We start from the raw sequence: 16,401 nt of genomic DNA, 5'->3' as shown, positions 1-16,401 counted from the left end.
AGAAGGGAGTGGTTCGTGACAATGGCTGGGAAATACCAGCAAGTTAATCGAGCTGTGAGAATACCTCAGAAACGTAAGTACGCTGTTATTTGCATTGATTTCTATATAACTTTATTCAGGTTATCACTACAGTGAAACCTGTCTAGCTAGTCACAGTCACTATTATCAAGAGTAAAATTAATAATCTTCCATTATTTACTCTTGCTATTGTAAAGAGGTCACCTGTCTAAATAGGCCATTGTAATATTCGCCAAATGTTACAAAGTTATCTATCTAATGCAACCACCTGCTTGATGAAAATTTTGGCCCATATATAGGTATACTTTTTAGTCCTAAAGGCAATTGAGATCTGCTTCGATTCAGTTCCAACTTTCCAAGTGTGTTTCTCTTCACTTTAATGGCCATCATGTTATATCAGTCCACCACAAAATTTTCCATGTCTAATGGTAATAGCTACTATCAATATATGTGATGTCAATTGAACAAAGTTCCTGGGTAAGACCATTGGTTATTCTTTTTCAGCTACCCAGAAGTTAGCCTCTGACAATATGAAGCAGCAAATTTTAGGTTATTTACAACATATTGATAACTGTTCTATAAGAGGTGAATACAAAGTGTGGATCTTAAAAAATTACGTGTCTTCTGTTATTCATTTTCATACTGCCATAGAGAGGCTCAGTGTGTCTTCAATTACATCCATTCAATCAACTTTGTTGAAAGATGGTTGAATCTACCTCGGAATTGTGCCCCACTGGCCTGGTACCGATTTTCATCCTAGTGTTAGATCTTCCTTTTCTACCTCATTTTAAGGTGCGTGTAAAGCTGTCATATGTTTTGGCCATTGAACGTTCTTCAGACCACTGATTGTTGAATTGCGCCATTCCCTATTGGCTTCTGAGTCTCAGTTTGTCTGTCTGTGGCACTCTATCTGCTGCTAAAGCTTCTGTATCTAATATCCACTCTGCTACTATTGCTAAGGCTGCTCATAGCAATCTGAGATAATCTCATATAAGTTATTTGGATTCTATGCTTGAGTCACTGACGGTACAGAACAAATTCTTGGATATAGTTGACTTGGAACAAGCTTGTCCTCTGTGGAAGAGGCTGATGTTTGGACTTCCGGAAAAGTAACTGTCATTTCTTCTCCGTGCTGGTTGTGATACACTGCCAGCACCAATAAATTTGGAAAATGATTACTAATCCAGTTTGTGCTCTGTGTCAGTCAACTCAGCCCACAACCAACCACATTTTAACTGGCTGTTCTGTGGCTCTTGATACACTTGGCACCATGACTTGGTTTTACAAGTTTTTGTTCGTAGTCTTCTGAAAGATTTGTCACCCAGTTCTAAGCTTTATGCTGATCTCCCTGGCCATCTTACTAGTGAGAGCCCTCCTAGCACCATTCCTTCTAATCTTTCAACATCGTTAAGTAGACCAGACTTGGTGTTAGTCTCCTCCGATTCCTTCACATTATTATAACTTTCTGTAGTTACTAATACCAAGCACTACTTATTAGCTGCTAGCCATAGAAAACAATATCATTATGGTCCACTGCTACAAGATCTTAAATTTTTGTTGAGCATGTGACGGTTGAAGTTGGCTGTTAAGGCCATTTTATGTCAGCAGCCTTGCCAGGGCCCTTGTTATTTCAACTCGATACCCCTCAGTCTGGGCCCCATTTTCTCTTGTATGTTGTCATACTTTTCATGACATTATCATCATCATCCATAGACATGTACACGAGAGTCGCATGTACAGGTTTCACTGTATATTACGCCTGATCACCGGGCTAAGTTTGGGCACTCATGATCATGGTCATGTGCACGTAAACTTGAATTTGGTCTCGCATATCCAGTGAACATTAGGCCACTCCAAGAAAATTCCTTGTTTCCCATTTCATTGACCTCACAAATACATGCGGGAGGGCGGTTCATTATCCATTATAGATATTTCCACTAATTTTCGAAATTCATAACTAACTTACAGGTAAGAATACAGTAGAAATATTTGAACTACTATAAGAACCTGTACAATGAAAAGCTAGCTAAATGAGCTTTCTGAATGCTAAACTAGTTACTGCTACTCTTGCTGCTATGCAATCACAGGATAAATAATGAATAAAATGTTCAGTTGACAGCAATAATGAATGACCATGTGGGAAGAGAATCTGCATGCGGGCGGGAAATGGGAAAAATGAATTTTCTTGGAGTGGCCTTAATATTATGTGTGATAACCTCAACCTCATGATCAGTCACATATGATCACAAAGACTGCTCACAGGATGAAACCAGTGTGGGCAGGGTAAGGTCATATAGCTATAACAATTCTTTTCCATCCCAGAGAGGAAAGAAAGGTAGCGATCTCAAGAGACTAGCTTGGGCTCCCTTCACTCTTCCAGACACATCTCTGCTTAGGCCACTCCAAATAAATTCTCAGTCTGGTTGGTCCTTTTCAGATCCCCTATCAGTTTCAAATTAATTCAGTTAGACAACGTATGTAACTACTAGTTACTGTATGTAAGATATTTGAATACAGACATTGCATTGCCAAGGCAATTTGTGTTTCGTGTTTGCTGAATGTCATTGGCCCACATTAATTGGCTAGCATGGAATTTCTATGCTAAAATTGATATGGGATCTGTATTTTATCTGACCCTTACTTTTCGTGAAAGGGTGGGCGGCACCAGACTAATAAATTCTTTGCATGTTTCCTATCCAGAATATTTGCATACAGGCTGGTGCACGTGGTGCATTCCATTAGTCCATTATAAGACTGGAAACTTTTCACAATAAACTCCTTTTTGTTCGTAATCCCATCTATACATAAGTAACACTGTTATTGTGCTGCATTATGCTCCTACTGCCATCCAAATTTGAAGTAAACCAACTAAAGAATGTGTGAGTTACCTACACTTCCACAGCAGACATGGTAAATTTCCATTCAGGAAATATCAAGCTTTGGATACATGAAAATGGCATTAACACTGAGTTGCATTAATATTCATAGCAATATATGTACACTAAATACATGGTCAGTTTTGCAAGAATTTTAGCACATGGTAGCTTTGTTTACCAAAATATGCCTCTGCCAAAGTATTTTGCCGATACAGTCTCGCATGACTTAAAAGCAATCCTTTACCAAATTAATAATCCACCAATATGCTGTATATTCATCAACTTGTCAACTTTCCCACCCATCAAACCACTTAGGTTCACACGTTTCACACTTTTAATATGTAGACATCTTAATTAAGATCTCAAAATGTCTCATTGCAAGGTTGCTTTGTGATAGCACTCTGTACATAATAATGTTGTTCCTTCCCCATAACAGGTTCTGATCATCCTGCTCATAAGCATTTGAGACATATTAGAAAGTTAGTTGCTCCAAAATGGTATGATGTTGGGTTGGAGTTGATGGATGAAGAAGATGTAAAAGACTTACATATAATTAAAACAAACCATGCTACTAACATCGGTAAGGCTTGTGAAGAGATGTTGGAGTTATGGCTTTGCAAACAGCCAAAGGCAACTTGGAAAATGTTAATAGAAGCTGTGAGGGCACCTGGTATTGAAATGAATGATGCAGCAACTAAAATTGAAGAAATGTTATTAGAAGCCACTGAAGGTACAGAGCATTTACATTTCATTGTCAAATTATACATTTAATCATTGTGAAACAGCGTGCAAAGCTTGAGGTTTTGTTAGCTTTTGTGTGTAGGCATTGATGTGTAGGTGTATATATATACGTCGTGTACAAGAAGAAGCTAGAATGTGGCGATTGTGCTTAAGTAAATTATATGTGTATGTGTAGAAAATCATATAATTATTGTCTAGGACATTGAATTTTTAAACCAAACGCATGCCCATAGCCGACCTCATGATCAGGCTGACTGTGGGTACAAACCTGGTTTCCTTGAAGTGTGTGTTCGTATATTTGTTTGTCTTTCTGAACTCCTGTGAACAATATCTTTGCACTAAAAATGGCCTGTATTATGAGTAATGAATAGAGCCTGTAGTACTGTAACAGCTGTGCTGCCTGAGGCTTCACAAAACCCTATTGTGTAAGATGAACAATTTTCGATTTACACTTTTGAAGTTGATATTAAAGGGATGCATGTATTGAGTTCTACTCATTTGTTGGGCCTTGTATGTTGACTGTAGGCTGCTGGACCCTTGTCCATTGAGCTGGTCCCTCCTCTGGAATGTTGGTAACTGCTTTGCCACTTGTTTTGAATCTGCCCCCTTACTGATTATATTGTGAGGGATTCTTGGAAAAAGCCTGGCTTGTCTTCAGACCAGCACCTTGAGCTTGTCAGAGGGTCATAAGCTTTGTGAGGTGCTCCATTACCTTCTCTGAAAAAGACAGTCCAAATAATGTATTTGTTACTGAAGAGAACAGATTCAAACTCTGTCCGAATGACACAAGTATGTGTCAATGTTGATCTAATTATCTCCCTGGTTTGACCACCGAATGTGGCTCTTGGCCAGTATCCGGGTGGTCTGCTGATCAAAGTCAGGCAAGGTCTTTATTGTACCCTTCTGATACAGTTGTCCTCCTTTCAGTGTTGCACTGGGATGAAAAATGTATTCATTTATTTCAGTACTGTACAGACTCAGATTGAGTATTGTCGTACATGTGCATGCAGATATGTATTTCTCATGATAGATCAGAGCAGCCTTTACTGTAGGCTCTACATCTTCTACAATTTGGGTTTTCCTTGTTGATATTATCTAATAGATCTGTGAGAGGGCCAAATGAATCCAGGAACAGTGCCTGAATGCATGAGTGTGACTGGACTGTGGATTTATAACTCTTTCTGGATAGTGTTCAAGCTTCCCAAATCAGGCATGTGGCAATGTTGTCGTCATCCTTACTGCTGAATCCAGTTCTGGGGTTGAAAAAATGCTTTGCACTGTTTTACTTTGTAACAAGCAAGATTTTATGACTCTCAGAGAGACGTGCTCCCTACCTACCCTCTTGGAGTTTGAGTGCATTTCAAACTCTCCACATCAGCTTGCACAGTTAGCAGGTGTTCTTCCATTCTTATAAGTGTCTGTTGCATAGGAGCAAGTACTTCTGAGTAATCTCCAGGTACTGTAACTGTATCATGATGGAAAATTCAATAGTGTAGATACAAAAACAATCAAAACTAGTGTGCTAGAAATGGCTGAAAGTGTGAAAGTGTAGTCATAGACATACACATGGTAATGACATGCTCATAGTCTTTCTAAAGAACGTAGACCAAAGGTAATACGTAGTAATGGAATCCTTTAACAAGTTGATATTATGCTAGGTCTAAAAGGCATGCAGTTAATCATTCAGTTGTGTATAAAATTAAATTCTATGATATTACAAATTTAGACAATTAATTTTGTAAAAAGCTTGTGTATTTGTCATGAATCGTGTTGTAATCCATTATATTGCTATGCACAGGTAAGAATAAGTACTGTATTTCAAACAAACCGCCTTGCACACTGTATACACAAAACATTCTTCTCAACAATTTTATGGTCCATCTATCATACAGTATTTTCTTGTGCAAATTCTCTAGAGAAAAAAATTGAGGCTGCCGTTTATTAGTTCGAGGATGAATGGGGCACACCCATTTCGCTTTCAAGGAATTCATTATTCTTGGTAGCCTACAAAGTTACAGATATGTCTTCTTTGTTTTCAGTGTCTGGAGTGGAAGCAAGGACCATGCAGACATTTGATGGTAAACGTTGTAGAAATAATTCTCTCATCTGTGTTGGTCACTTTCTCTTCAAGGAGCTGTTGCATTCGTCGTAGAAATTGTGTTGGTTTCAGGTCTTCTGCATTAAACAATTGCTGTAAGCGGCATTGCTCTGAGGAGGCACTGCATTTGATCAGTAGCTCTTTGAGTTTGTCATATGGGGTAGCCTCAGGAGGCTGTAATATAAGGTCACAGACTTCCATTGTGAACTCAGGAGCAAGGGAGGCCACAGCATAGTCAAACTTGGTCTTCTGCATCATGATACCTCTGGTCATGAATTACCTCTGGTCTCTGGTATATTGGGCTTCGACTTGTGCGAACCATACTAGGGGGTCAGCTGGCCAAAATGGCGAAAGCTTGAATCTTCAGCTGAATTGCGGCAACGCAAGCGAGCTCTTACTGTTGGTTGTTTTCTTCTGTCATTTCCGTGTCAGGGTCACCAATTGTTGCGGAGGTTATGATGATATTGATCAGAATATTAAATCACAACAGTTACAACAAATCATACAAGACAGCATTAATTAAAGTTCAAAAGAGTTCTGAATGGTCACATGACTATTAGCGTGCGCCCTACAAATATGCCATTTTTGGTAGTTTTATACCCGTACAGCTAATCGGAAAATTACAATGTCTTCAAATGTTCTCCATATTTCAAACTTGCACCGTGGCAGCCCAATAAACTGCAAAGCAGTGGTTAAAGGAGTTGTCAGGCATTGATGTTACTACATTTATAGCACATTCCACAAGAGGTGCTTCATCCTCAGTTTGCCACTGACTCTGGGATTGCATACTGAAAATAGTTGACTGGAGTGTGGAGTCTGTTTTCTGAAAAGTTTACTACCGTTCCAGTGGTGATCCCTTGTATGATCAAGCTGTGTCATCTCGCAGGAGCAGGTAATCATGTGTAGTAATTGTCTGTCAATTGTTGTGTTAAACCATTGTGGTTCAGTGTGCTTTACTGCCAGAGCTAATGTGAAGGCAATAGCTGAGATAGTTTCACCAATTTATTGACCAGGCAGACATCCACGCTTGCTCGGTATCAATTTTCTTGAAGCCAATGACTCGTATCACATTACTACCCCCCCCTTAAAGATGTCTGTTGAAATTTGATGTGCTCTCTGATTAGGGAGCCAAGCAAACTACAGCACTGAGAAATGTTTTTATCATCTACTCTGGTCCAGTTTTGCACTACTTTGACCCAATAGCTGTAGGCATTATTCATTTATGCTATCCAGTCTGGACTGGGAGCCTGCCTACTTCAAATAGGGAAACTCGTTTCAAGAACTCTCACCCAAATAAAGCCATCTCCGTACCTTTGTCGTCATCTCGAGCCTTGTTGAACAAGTATGCACATTGCAATCCACCAGACCATTTGATTGTGGATAATGTGACTATCTGGAAATTCCATGATTTGGCTAATGCTCTGAATTCTCTACTTCAAAATACCTCTATCAGAGGACTGGATAAGTCACCAGCCCCATTCTTAACGATTAGACATCTGTGATCACACACATGCATGCCAACAATTTCTGCCATGCTCTAGCCTACCATCAGTGGAGAAATTTACACAGCACCAACAGAAACAGAAACATCAGGAGAAAAACCACTACCTGACCTAGACCACGAAGTTAACAGATCTTGGAAGCCTGTTACAGTATGACAACTCATTTTCATACCATTCACATTTAAACTGTTCAAAGAACTGTGATTAGAAGATCCAGATATCACATGAAACAAACCAAAGATGCTGGTAGCACACTTAATGACTTTACTGATAATGAAAATAGTACTGACTTCCTCAGACAATCAACCACCACTTGAAGTGCTTCCATACCTAACACCACCACAACCAGATCAGGTGTGTAGCCAGGAAAGTTTGGAAGGTGGTTCGAATTTGGAAGTGGAATATCTGGAAAATTCCCAGGGTATTCTCCTACAGCCAGTATCTAGATGAAAATCATGCATACACATAATCTGCCCTTAGGCAGTAACATTAAAATGTGTGTGCATCTATCTAGCTGAAACCTACACTGCTGTTTATGCAGCTTATAAACACTATAACCCTAATGTATGAAACTTCACTTCTGGATAGCAAACTGATTCCCAGCTTTAATCTTCTAGCGCACCGTCCTTCTCCAGGATCCTCTCCTGAGCTCCTTTTGTTAGCAAAGCGTTATTTCAAGTACAAACTTTAACATCTTTCTTGGTTCTCTCTCAACTCGTCACTAGACTGGCTTGTACTCCAATACATTCGAGACATCACGTGCACGCCTTATGGCACTAAACATTGTAATAAACAGACATTCACAGTGTAAATATATCATATTCAATACATTGTACTAACCTGACATGTGTATATCACGATTATTGCAGCTGCTGCCCTTCGACTAATCTCCAACATTTTCACAATCAGATTTCCTGTTTCCACCAGGTATCACGTGCACAATTTGCTCACATGATACACCCTATAGAATCACTTTGTTTTATCATTAATGATTCACAATTTGATTCTCAGGGATCCGCAACAGCAAGCATATACCTACTGAAGAGTTCCAAGGCTGACAGTTAAATTTTAAAAAATGTCACTGAAAGGGGGTTCGCCCAAACCATCCGAACCCCACCTGCCTACGCCTCTGCGGATGAGAGGCAGTCCAGGTATGGCATGGTAATCAGGCCACCTGTATAGGTATAAAATGATTGACTATTGACTGTTTGCTTATATGCTCACACATGAAAAAACTGAAATCATTACATAGCACTACGCACAATTGATTTTGTATTAATAATCACATGTGAATACAATATGTTATTATTTCCTGTAATTTGTTTAGCCCAGAAAGGGGAAGTAACGTATAATACTAAAGGCACTCGCGGGTGATGCTATTGTTACTATGTTGGTTGTAGCCATAATTAGTCATTTTGTGCCACACGATGTAGTAGTTATGTGCTGAGCATTAATCAGACTTGTTACAGGGGTATAAAAACAACATACCACACAGGAATATATATGTATATATATATATTTTAATTTTAGCCTTCTGAGTTTGAATCCCCTCTAAATAGAGGTGGGGAAACTGTAGCCCAACTAGCCATCTCTACTTCTGATGATGTTGCAATACAAAGAAAGTTTTGTAGCTTTATATGATAGTCTCGTGGCTACTTCCTCACCATAATTGGGGAAGTACAATACAGAATGGAATTAGAGGCTAACTATGTCATTACGTACATATTAAGGGAATGTGCAGTGTAGTTTTACTATTGCTCAGTCTTTGCCACCACTGCACTCCACAAACTATGTTCGTATGTAGCTTCATCAGCCCATGCACCCACTCCATAATGGTACTCTACCTTGGCTGTATTCCACACATTTTCCTATTTATTTGGTACAAAATTTGCTATAATCATTTAACAAGTTAAATTTTATCTTTTATTCTTAGAATCTGAAATAAGTGATATCCCCACCACTACTAGTGAGAAAATTGCAAATAGTAACAAACGTGAGGAGATCCAGACTGATAAACCAAAAGCTGACGGTGCCCAAGGTGAGATTAGCAGTAATTTGTTGATTGAAGACCATCACCATTATAAGTAGTGGTGTATAAATGAAGAGTAACTGATTGTTTACTATTATGTTAAATAGTTATTACTAACAAAAGCAACCAGAAAATTAATACAAGGATTATAAATGTAATACAACTGAGACTTGTAGGACTTTATGTGACTTAAGGTGTAGAACTGTGTAGTAATCTAGCGTGATGTCATGATATTGAACATGTGAGAATTAGCTGGAGTAAAGTGAAAAAAGTTTTTATATAAGTATGTAAGTACATACACAGATAATTATGCTAATTTTGTGTAGCCCTCAATTACTGCACATTCATTATTATTGCAGTTGTGTCTTCTATAACTCCATTCAACTCATATGTTCAATTACCATGATGGTTAGGCTATAATATCCATGCACCAATAAATTGTTTCCTAGAAGTGACAAACTATGTTTTTAATCTTGATCGCTTATACCCATGCTTGGCATCATCACACTGTATATCTACACCAAAACAGCCAAGCTGCAAAAAAAGGTGAGGTCCCCAAAAAAGCAAGGGTGAAAACTATTGTAAAATACAGGGTGACGGCCAAGAAATGGCAAGTTAATGACAAAAATTTTAATGACAACAATTCAAATGAACTTTGTGTTGCCTTCTCCATTCAGCACCAAATTCACCTGAATTATTGTTATTAAAACAAGTTTAAGGAAAAACTAGAAATTTTAAGTTCAATTAGGGATCATAAAAAAAGTATGGAAACAAGGGAGGTTGCCTACACCAGTCCTGCAGATGTACTAGTGAACATTTAATGCCTAATTCAGTCAATAAGGATTACAATGAGCCGTATTTCACCTCCATAAACCATAGTATGGGGAAGTTATGGTACCATGTGTAAAGTTGGTATATTTTTGATACAACCACAACCATGCCGGAATGTGTAAAAACGTAATGTATGGTAAATTTTACAAATGTTTGATATGAGTCATCACGGAAAATACGGACAATTCCCATTTACAAATGTGCTGTAGGGAAGCCATGCATCACGCTACCGCGAATCGACACCTTGGGCTGTCACCAAAAAGAAATGGGACACAAAGGAGGATAAAGGTAAGTCCATGATGTGTGCATTTTATGTACTGCGGTATGCCAAAAGGCACATCTCGGGAGGAAGCGAATTTGAACAGTGAAACAATCAAGCCCATAGCCTTAGCTGTTATTGAATTACGCTTGCCTGAAGGCATCAGGCAGACGGGCGGGCGGGCGGGCGGGCAGGCAGGCAGGCGGGCAATTAGTCAGTAGAAAATTCCATTGAATAATTTTTTTTAAATTTTGTAACAATTTATTGGAAGCCTTTAGGATTGTACTGAAGGTACTTTTGGGCTTGGTTATACCTAATCAATACTGCCAAGGTGCCAGGATGGAGTTGTGAAGCTGGTTTTTGGGTGAATTTTTTGGCTAGGAAAACCGGAATCTCCATGATCCCTAATATACAGTGCTAGCGTACTGTATGATTTTACTATTAACCTACCATCACAGCCATGTCTTAGCCACCACCTTGGATTTCATAATCTTTTTCACCCTGGTCTTTTTGGAGGCAGCACCATTAATTCACAGCTTGGCTGTTTTGGTTTAGATATTACTTCTTTTTGTATTTACATGTACAGTGGAACTTGTGTTATGGTCACCTGGATTAAGCAGTCACCTGGATTAAGCGGTCACCTTTGCATAACAGCCTAGTCTCGTTCCCAGACCGCTTTTTTGGGGGGCGGAGAATAGGGTCTGGTGGATCTCCAATGTGTGCAGCCGAATCTACAATTTTTGGGGATCATTGATTAGTGGTGATGAAAAACAAAGGCCTGTTAATGAAGCAACAATAGGAAAGATGGCGTGCGTTTGTTTGGCAAAGCTGCATCCTTGGGCACGTGTGCCGTATTTCTTATTGTCGCTTCGTTAACAGGCCTTTGCTATTCATCACCACTAATCAACGATCCCCAAAAGTTGTAGATCTGGTTGCACAAAAAAAAGCATTGGAGATCCACCAGACCCTTTTTTTCTCCGCCCCCACACAAAAAGAAAAAAGCGGTCTAGGCATGAGACTAATAACAGCCATGGTCAAGAGGTCCCAAATATTTCCCTATACAAAAGTATGCATTGTGGTCTGTATTAAGTGGTCACTTGTCTAACGTGTACAATAACCAACCAAGAATTTGCCTATGAATCACTGTATACATAACTTCATCCTCCGTATAGCAGTCGCTACCTTTTGTGGTGGCTTGTTAAGCCAATTGCCTGGCACCACAGCACCGTTTCAATTAATGCACAATTGTCACACTTCCTGCCTTTCAATGAATGCTATGTAATCTATTAAGCTTCATACACGTATTCAATAGCTATAACTAGCATTCACCTTGCCCTTTCTGTACTAAAAACTAGTACAATATTTTTGTATTGCAGTTGGCGCGAGCCTCTTAATAATAATTACTCATTTATAACGGTCATAGCCACTAAAATGCTGCTGACCACCTTATGCAGGTTTTCTCTATAACAGCCACCTGTATATAAAGGCCAGATATATCTGGTCCCAAAGTTATAGACAGGTTCCACCGTATATTCTCCAAAGCCGGCCTATGGCTGGCTTGGAGCTTCTTTTACCTGTCTTTTTTCTTTACTGCAGAAAGGAGGAAGAGTTTAAGAGCTGAATTCTGTGGATATTTCCATTTTTGCTTATAATGATCCAATCTTTTTAAAATTAATACTGTATGAAAATTATCACATGAACCCTCCTGCAGGTTGGCTTGTAGCAGAAACTCTACAAAGCAACTTGAACTCTCCACAGAGTCACTTCCAATGTATAGCTGGACTCTCTACAGGGTGACTTGTTGTAGCTGACCTATCTGCAAGGTTACTTGTTTGTAGCTGAACTCTCCACAGGGTGATTTGTTTATAGTTGAAATCTCTACAGGGTTACTGATTTGCAGCTGAACATTCTACGGGTGACTTGTTTATTACTGATCTCTCCACAAGTTGTAGCTTCAACTCTCTACCGGTGACTTGTTTGTAGTTGAACTCTCTACAGAGTGACATGCTTGTAGCTGAACTCTCCACAAGGCAAATTTTTTTATTAATAAACTCTCCACAGGGTAATTTGTTTGTAGCTGAAGTATCTACAGGGTGATTTGTTTGTAGCTAAGCAATCTACTGGGTGACTTTTTGTAGCTGAACTCTATAGGTGACTTGTTTGTGGATGAACTCTGTGACTTGTTTGTAGCTGAATTCTCTACAGTGTGATTTGTTTGCTCTCTTTTTTGTAGTTCCACATGGTGATTTATTTTGTAGCTGATCTCTCCACCAGGTGACTTGTTCACAACTGACTTCTCCACATGGTGATTTATTTGTAGTTGAACTCTCAACAGGGTTATTCATTTGTGACTGAACTGTGATTTGTTTGTAGCTGAACTCTCCACAGGGTGATTTGTTTGCAGCTGAACTCTATACAGGATAATTTGCTTATAGCTGAATTCTCTACAGAGTGGAATGATTCTTCTTCCATTCAAACAAATCTGTGCCAACTTTTTTTCCATGGGAGATCAGGTAAGGAAGAGGACAACATGGGTTCTGCACTGGTGTATTTTCTGTACAGTTCTTATGTAACTTTCCCTGCAAGGTGAATTGCAAGTCCTGGCCACCAAACAGATTGTCTGGTTCAAGCCCAGTACTTTATAATCCTAGGTGACGATCATGTAGCTTGTCCAAAATCTCATACAGCAGTTGTATTGGAATTATAATTTGGTAACCTCCCATTAACAATCCATCTACAATTGATAGTTCTGTACAAATGAGGTACGTAGTATAGAAGAAATTCTTTAAGAGATAGGTCCTGTTAAGCCACTGGCAGTATTCTTCACTTGAACACAGACTCTATCTGTTGATTGTGCTTCTTTGATTTCTGTGAGGTGCTGTTCAGTAGCTGGAATACTTTGTAGGACTGTATTGACAAATGCTTGTGTTTGGGCTTAAATTGAAGATCACTGGTACTAGGTGGTCTGCTGGTATCCAGTACAACATATCCTGAAACACACGATATTGTATAGTCATTTCCATGTGGAACCTCTGAACTTGAATTGGCAAATAATTGAGATTTTTAGCACTGAACACGGTTTATGGTTCCCTTGACATGTAGTTGTTGTTGGAGCAGCATGACCCCTAGGCCATATGAAGATGCATCAGCCAAAACCATTATAGGGTACCTTAGATAACAAAGCAGGTAAGTACCAGAGCATTTGTTTTAGGTTTTCAAATGCCTTAAGTTAATTTACACTGCTCCCCATACCCAATGACAATCTTTCACGAGTAAGTCTCTCAAGGGTTTGTCTTGTTGCCAGCATGGCATAAACTTGCTAAGATGGTTAACAATGCCTAAAATCTATGTAGCATGAAATTGTTCTTAGGAGTTGGCATTATCTGAATTGCTAAAACTTTGGCTCAATCTGCATTCCATCAATTAACTGTCCCAAAAAAAGGACTCGTCTTTGACAAAACTGATGTTTTGCCTTGTTCAGAATCATACCAGTAGATTGTAATTGTAATACAATGGTAATAGTGCTTTTATTGCATCTTGTCATATTGTCATATATAGGGAAACACACAGATATTTGAAGATTTGTGTCTTTTGGTGTTGGAAATGTCCAGGGGCAGACACACATAATGCCAAAGGGAAGTCTGTAAAAACAATAATGACCAAAGGGTGTGTAAAACAATATTAATCAATGTTTCTCAACACTTATTCACACACACACAACTCTATTTTCAGCACACTGACTCTCTAATTGCATACACCAAACACTACTAAGAAATACATAGTCAATTACAATTATAATTACAATGATATTATAATCAATGATAAATGTAAGTTAGTGTTACTCGCCCCTTCCAGTTAAAGCTTGACCACAAGCTTATGGTCTGTAGCGGTCTGGTGGTCTTTGGTGGCATTGATGATAATGGGAAGTCTCAGCTTGCTGAGCTGATGGAAGAATCATGTGGTATACTGAAGGGGGTGGCCATTTAGGAATCTTGTGATTGATCTCAGTATCATTAACAACAGAATCTTGAGTACCTGGAACATAACAACACTGCAGTCTATTGATATGTACAACTTTAGTCTGTCTACCTCTACATATTTCTATAGTAACTGGGCTTTTAACTGATTGGATAACCCATTCCCCCTCCCATTAGGGGTCCAATTTTCTTGCTGTTGGTATGGATAGCCACACTGGGTCACCAGGGTTAAACGTGTGTTACTTAGCATGTTGATCATAGTAACATTTTTGTGAATGAGCTACCTGAGTGAGATTTGAATGAACAAAGTCCTGAAGTTCTGCAAGTTTATCTTGAATTTGTGCTGGGTGGGATAAAGTTTCATACCCTATTTGTGTTGCCAGTGGGCAAGGTGTTGGATGTCTACCATATATCAAGAGGAACGGTGAGGCTCCAGTGGAAGAGTGTTGAGATGTTCTATATGCATACAGAACATAAGGCAAGTAGGCTCCAATCGTGCTGTGAAGTGACATAAGCCCTCAAAAGTTGTAGCAGAGTTCTATTAAATCGTTCTACCATACCGTCTCCTTGAGGATGATAGGGAGTTGTGCGTGACTTTCAGATACCAAAAGCATCCAAGGTTTGAGTAAGGATAGTACTTTCAAAATACGGCCTTGGTCCGAGTGGAGAATCTGTGGAGGCCATATATGTGCTGAAAAACTTTATAAGCTCAGATGTAATGCGAGGAGCTGTTTGGTCTGGAATGGAGATAGCATAAGCCCATTTGGTGAAGTAGTCTTGGATCACCAGTAGACAGTGTTGGGCAAGTTACTTGGTAAAAGTAACTAGTTACATATTATATATTACTTGCAACTGAACTATTTAGTTACAGTTACATATTACCCATAAAATAAAGTAACTATATATAATAATAAATATTATATTACTTTGTGTCCACAGCCTTAAGTTGTCACGTGTGAAACTACCACCTTATCACGTGACATGATTGCATTGTTGGACAATGTGCAATCTTAGTTATAAGTAAGAAGCAGGTGATAAGCTTCGTTCAGTAGGCTTTGTTACTTCGTTGTGGCTAGGCGTTACTTAGACGATAATTAACGAGACTAGTAACCTAGTTACTTGTAGTAATAATATTATGTAATATTAGACTCGTTGCAGTAACTATATTACTTAGGTAACGCATTAGATTTGTAAGTAAAGTAACTTGAGTTACGTATATTACCTGATTTATAGCGTATTTCATTATATTATTTAGTTACCACAAAAGTAATAATATTACGTAACACGTTACATAAGTAACGCGTTACTCCCAAAACTGCCAGTAGATAACAGTTATTGTTTGTTGATAATGGCACTTGTAAGTTATCAATGGCTACCATTTGCCATAGCTGTTCAATAGAAATGTTTTGTAGTGGTGCTGGTTGTGGTATAGTGAGCTTAGACTGTTGGAAAATGGGACACTGCCTACAATATTCATCTACATCTCTGGCCATGTTGATCCAGAAGGCATTGTGGCATAGACGATTAAGAGTCTTTTCCACACCTATTAAGTGGCCTGCAGTAGGAGCATCATGATGACAACTAATTGCACCTTGTTGGAGATCATGTGGTAATACAGGTACTGTGACTGACTGATGCATATAGGGCTAGGTGAGCACTGGCAACAGAATACTGTATTGTCTCGAATTACGGCCTGGGTGTTTATTTCTTTCAAGCAACTTTTTACCCCGGCTACTAAACGAGACCGGCAACTATACAAGCCTGGCATTTATATACCTGATCAGCATTCACAAGTCAACTTCATACTTTGGTGTTGTGCTCTCCTGGACTCTCCTTGATGTTTTCCTCAGCATATTTCACAGATTTAAGCTTAAAAAGAACTCTATAAAACGTTCTTCACTTCATCGTTTATAATACCACGTGGAATTATTAAAAATAATGACTGCACTAGACGTTTATTTGAGACCCGGCGTTTATTCAAGACCTGGAATTTATTTTTGTAATGATGCTGTATACCCCCGGCAACTAAATGGGAACAGGCATTTATACAAGACCAGCTGTAATTCAAGA

The 16,401-nt window shown here is 38.9% G+C and overlaps 1 protein-coding gene across 1 annotated transcript in view; it reads left to right on the top strand.

Annotated features, from left to right (window-relative positions):
- LOC136259439 (protein NLRC5-like) overlaps nucleotides 1-16,401 on the top strand; it is a 36,939-nt gene continuing 20,538 nt past the window's right edge. Inside the window, exons 1-3 of the mRNA XM_066052925.1 lie at nucleotides 1-73; nucleotides 3,331-3,624; nucleotides 9,169-9,273. Coding sequence (XP_065908997.1) covers nucleotides 22-73; nucleotides 3,331-3,624; nucleotides 9,169-9,273 — 451 coding nt within the window. The 5' untranslated portion in view covers nucleotides 1-21. The remainder of the gene's footprint in view (nucleotides 74-3,330; nucleotides 3,625-9,168; nucleotides 9,274-16,401) is intronic.

This window comes from Dysidea avara, chromosome 6, assembly GCF_963678975.1.
Source record: "Dysidea avara chromosome 6, odDysAvar1.4, whole genome shotgun sequence".
Classification (NCBI taxonomy): domain Eukaryota; kingdom Metazoa; phylum Porifera; class Demospongiae; order Dictyoceratida; family Dysideidae; genus Dysidea; species Dysidea avara.
This window is presented reverse-complemented; position numbering and strand designations above follow the sequence as displayed.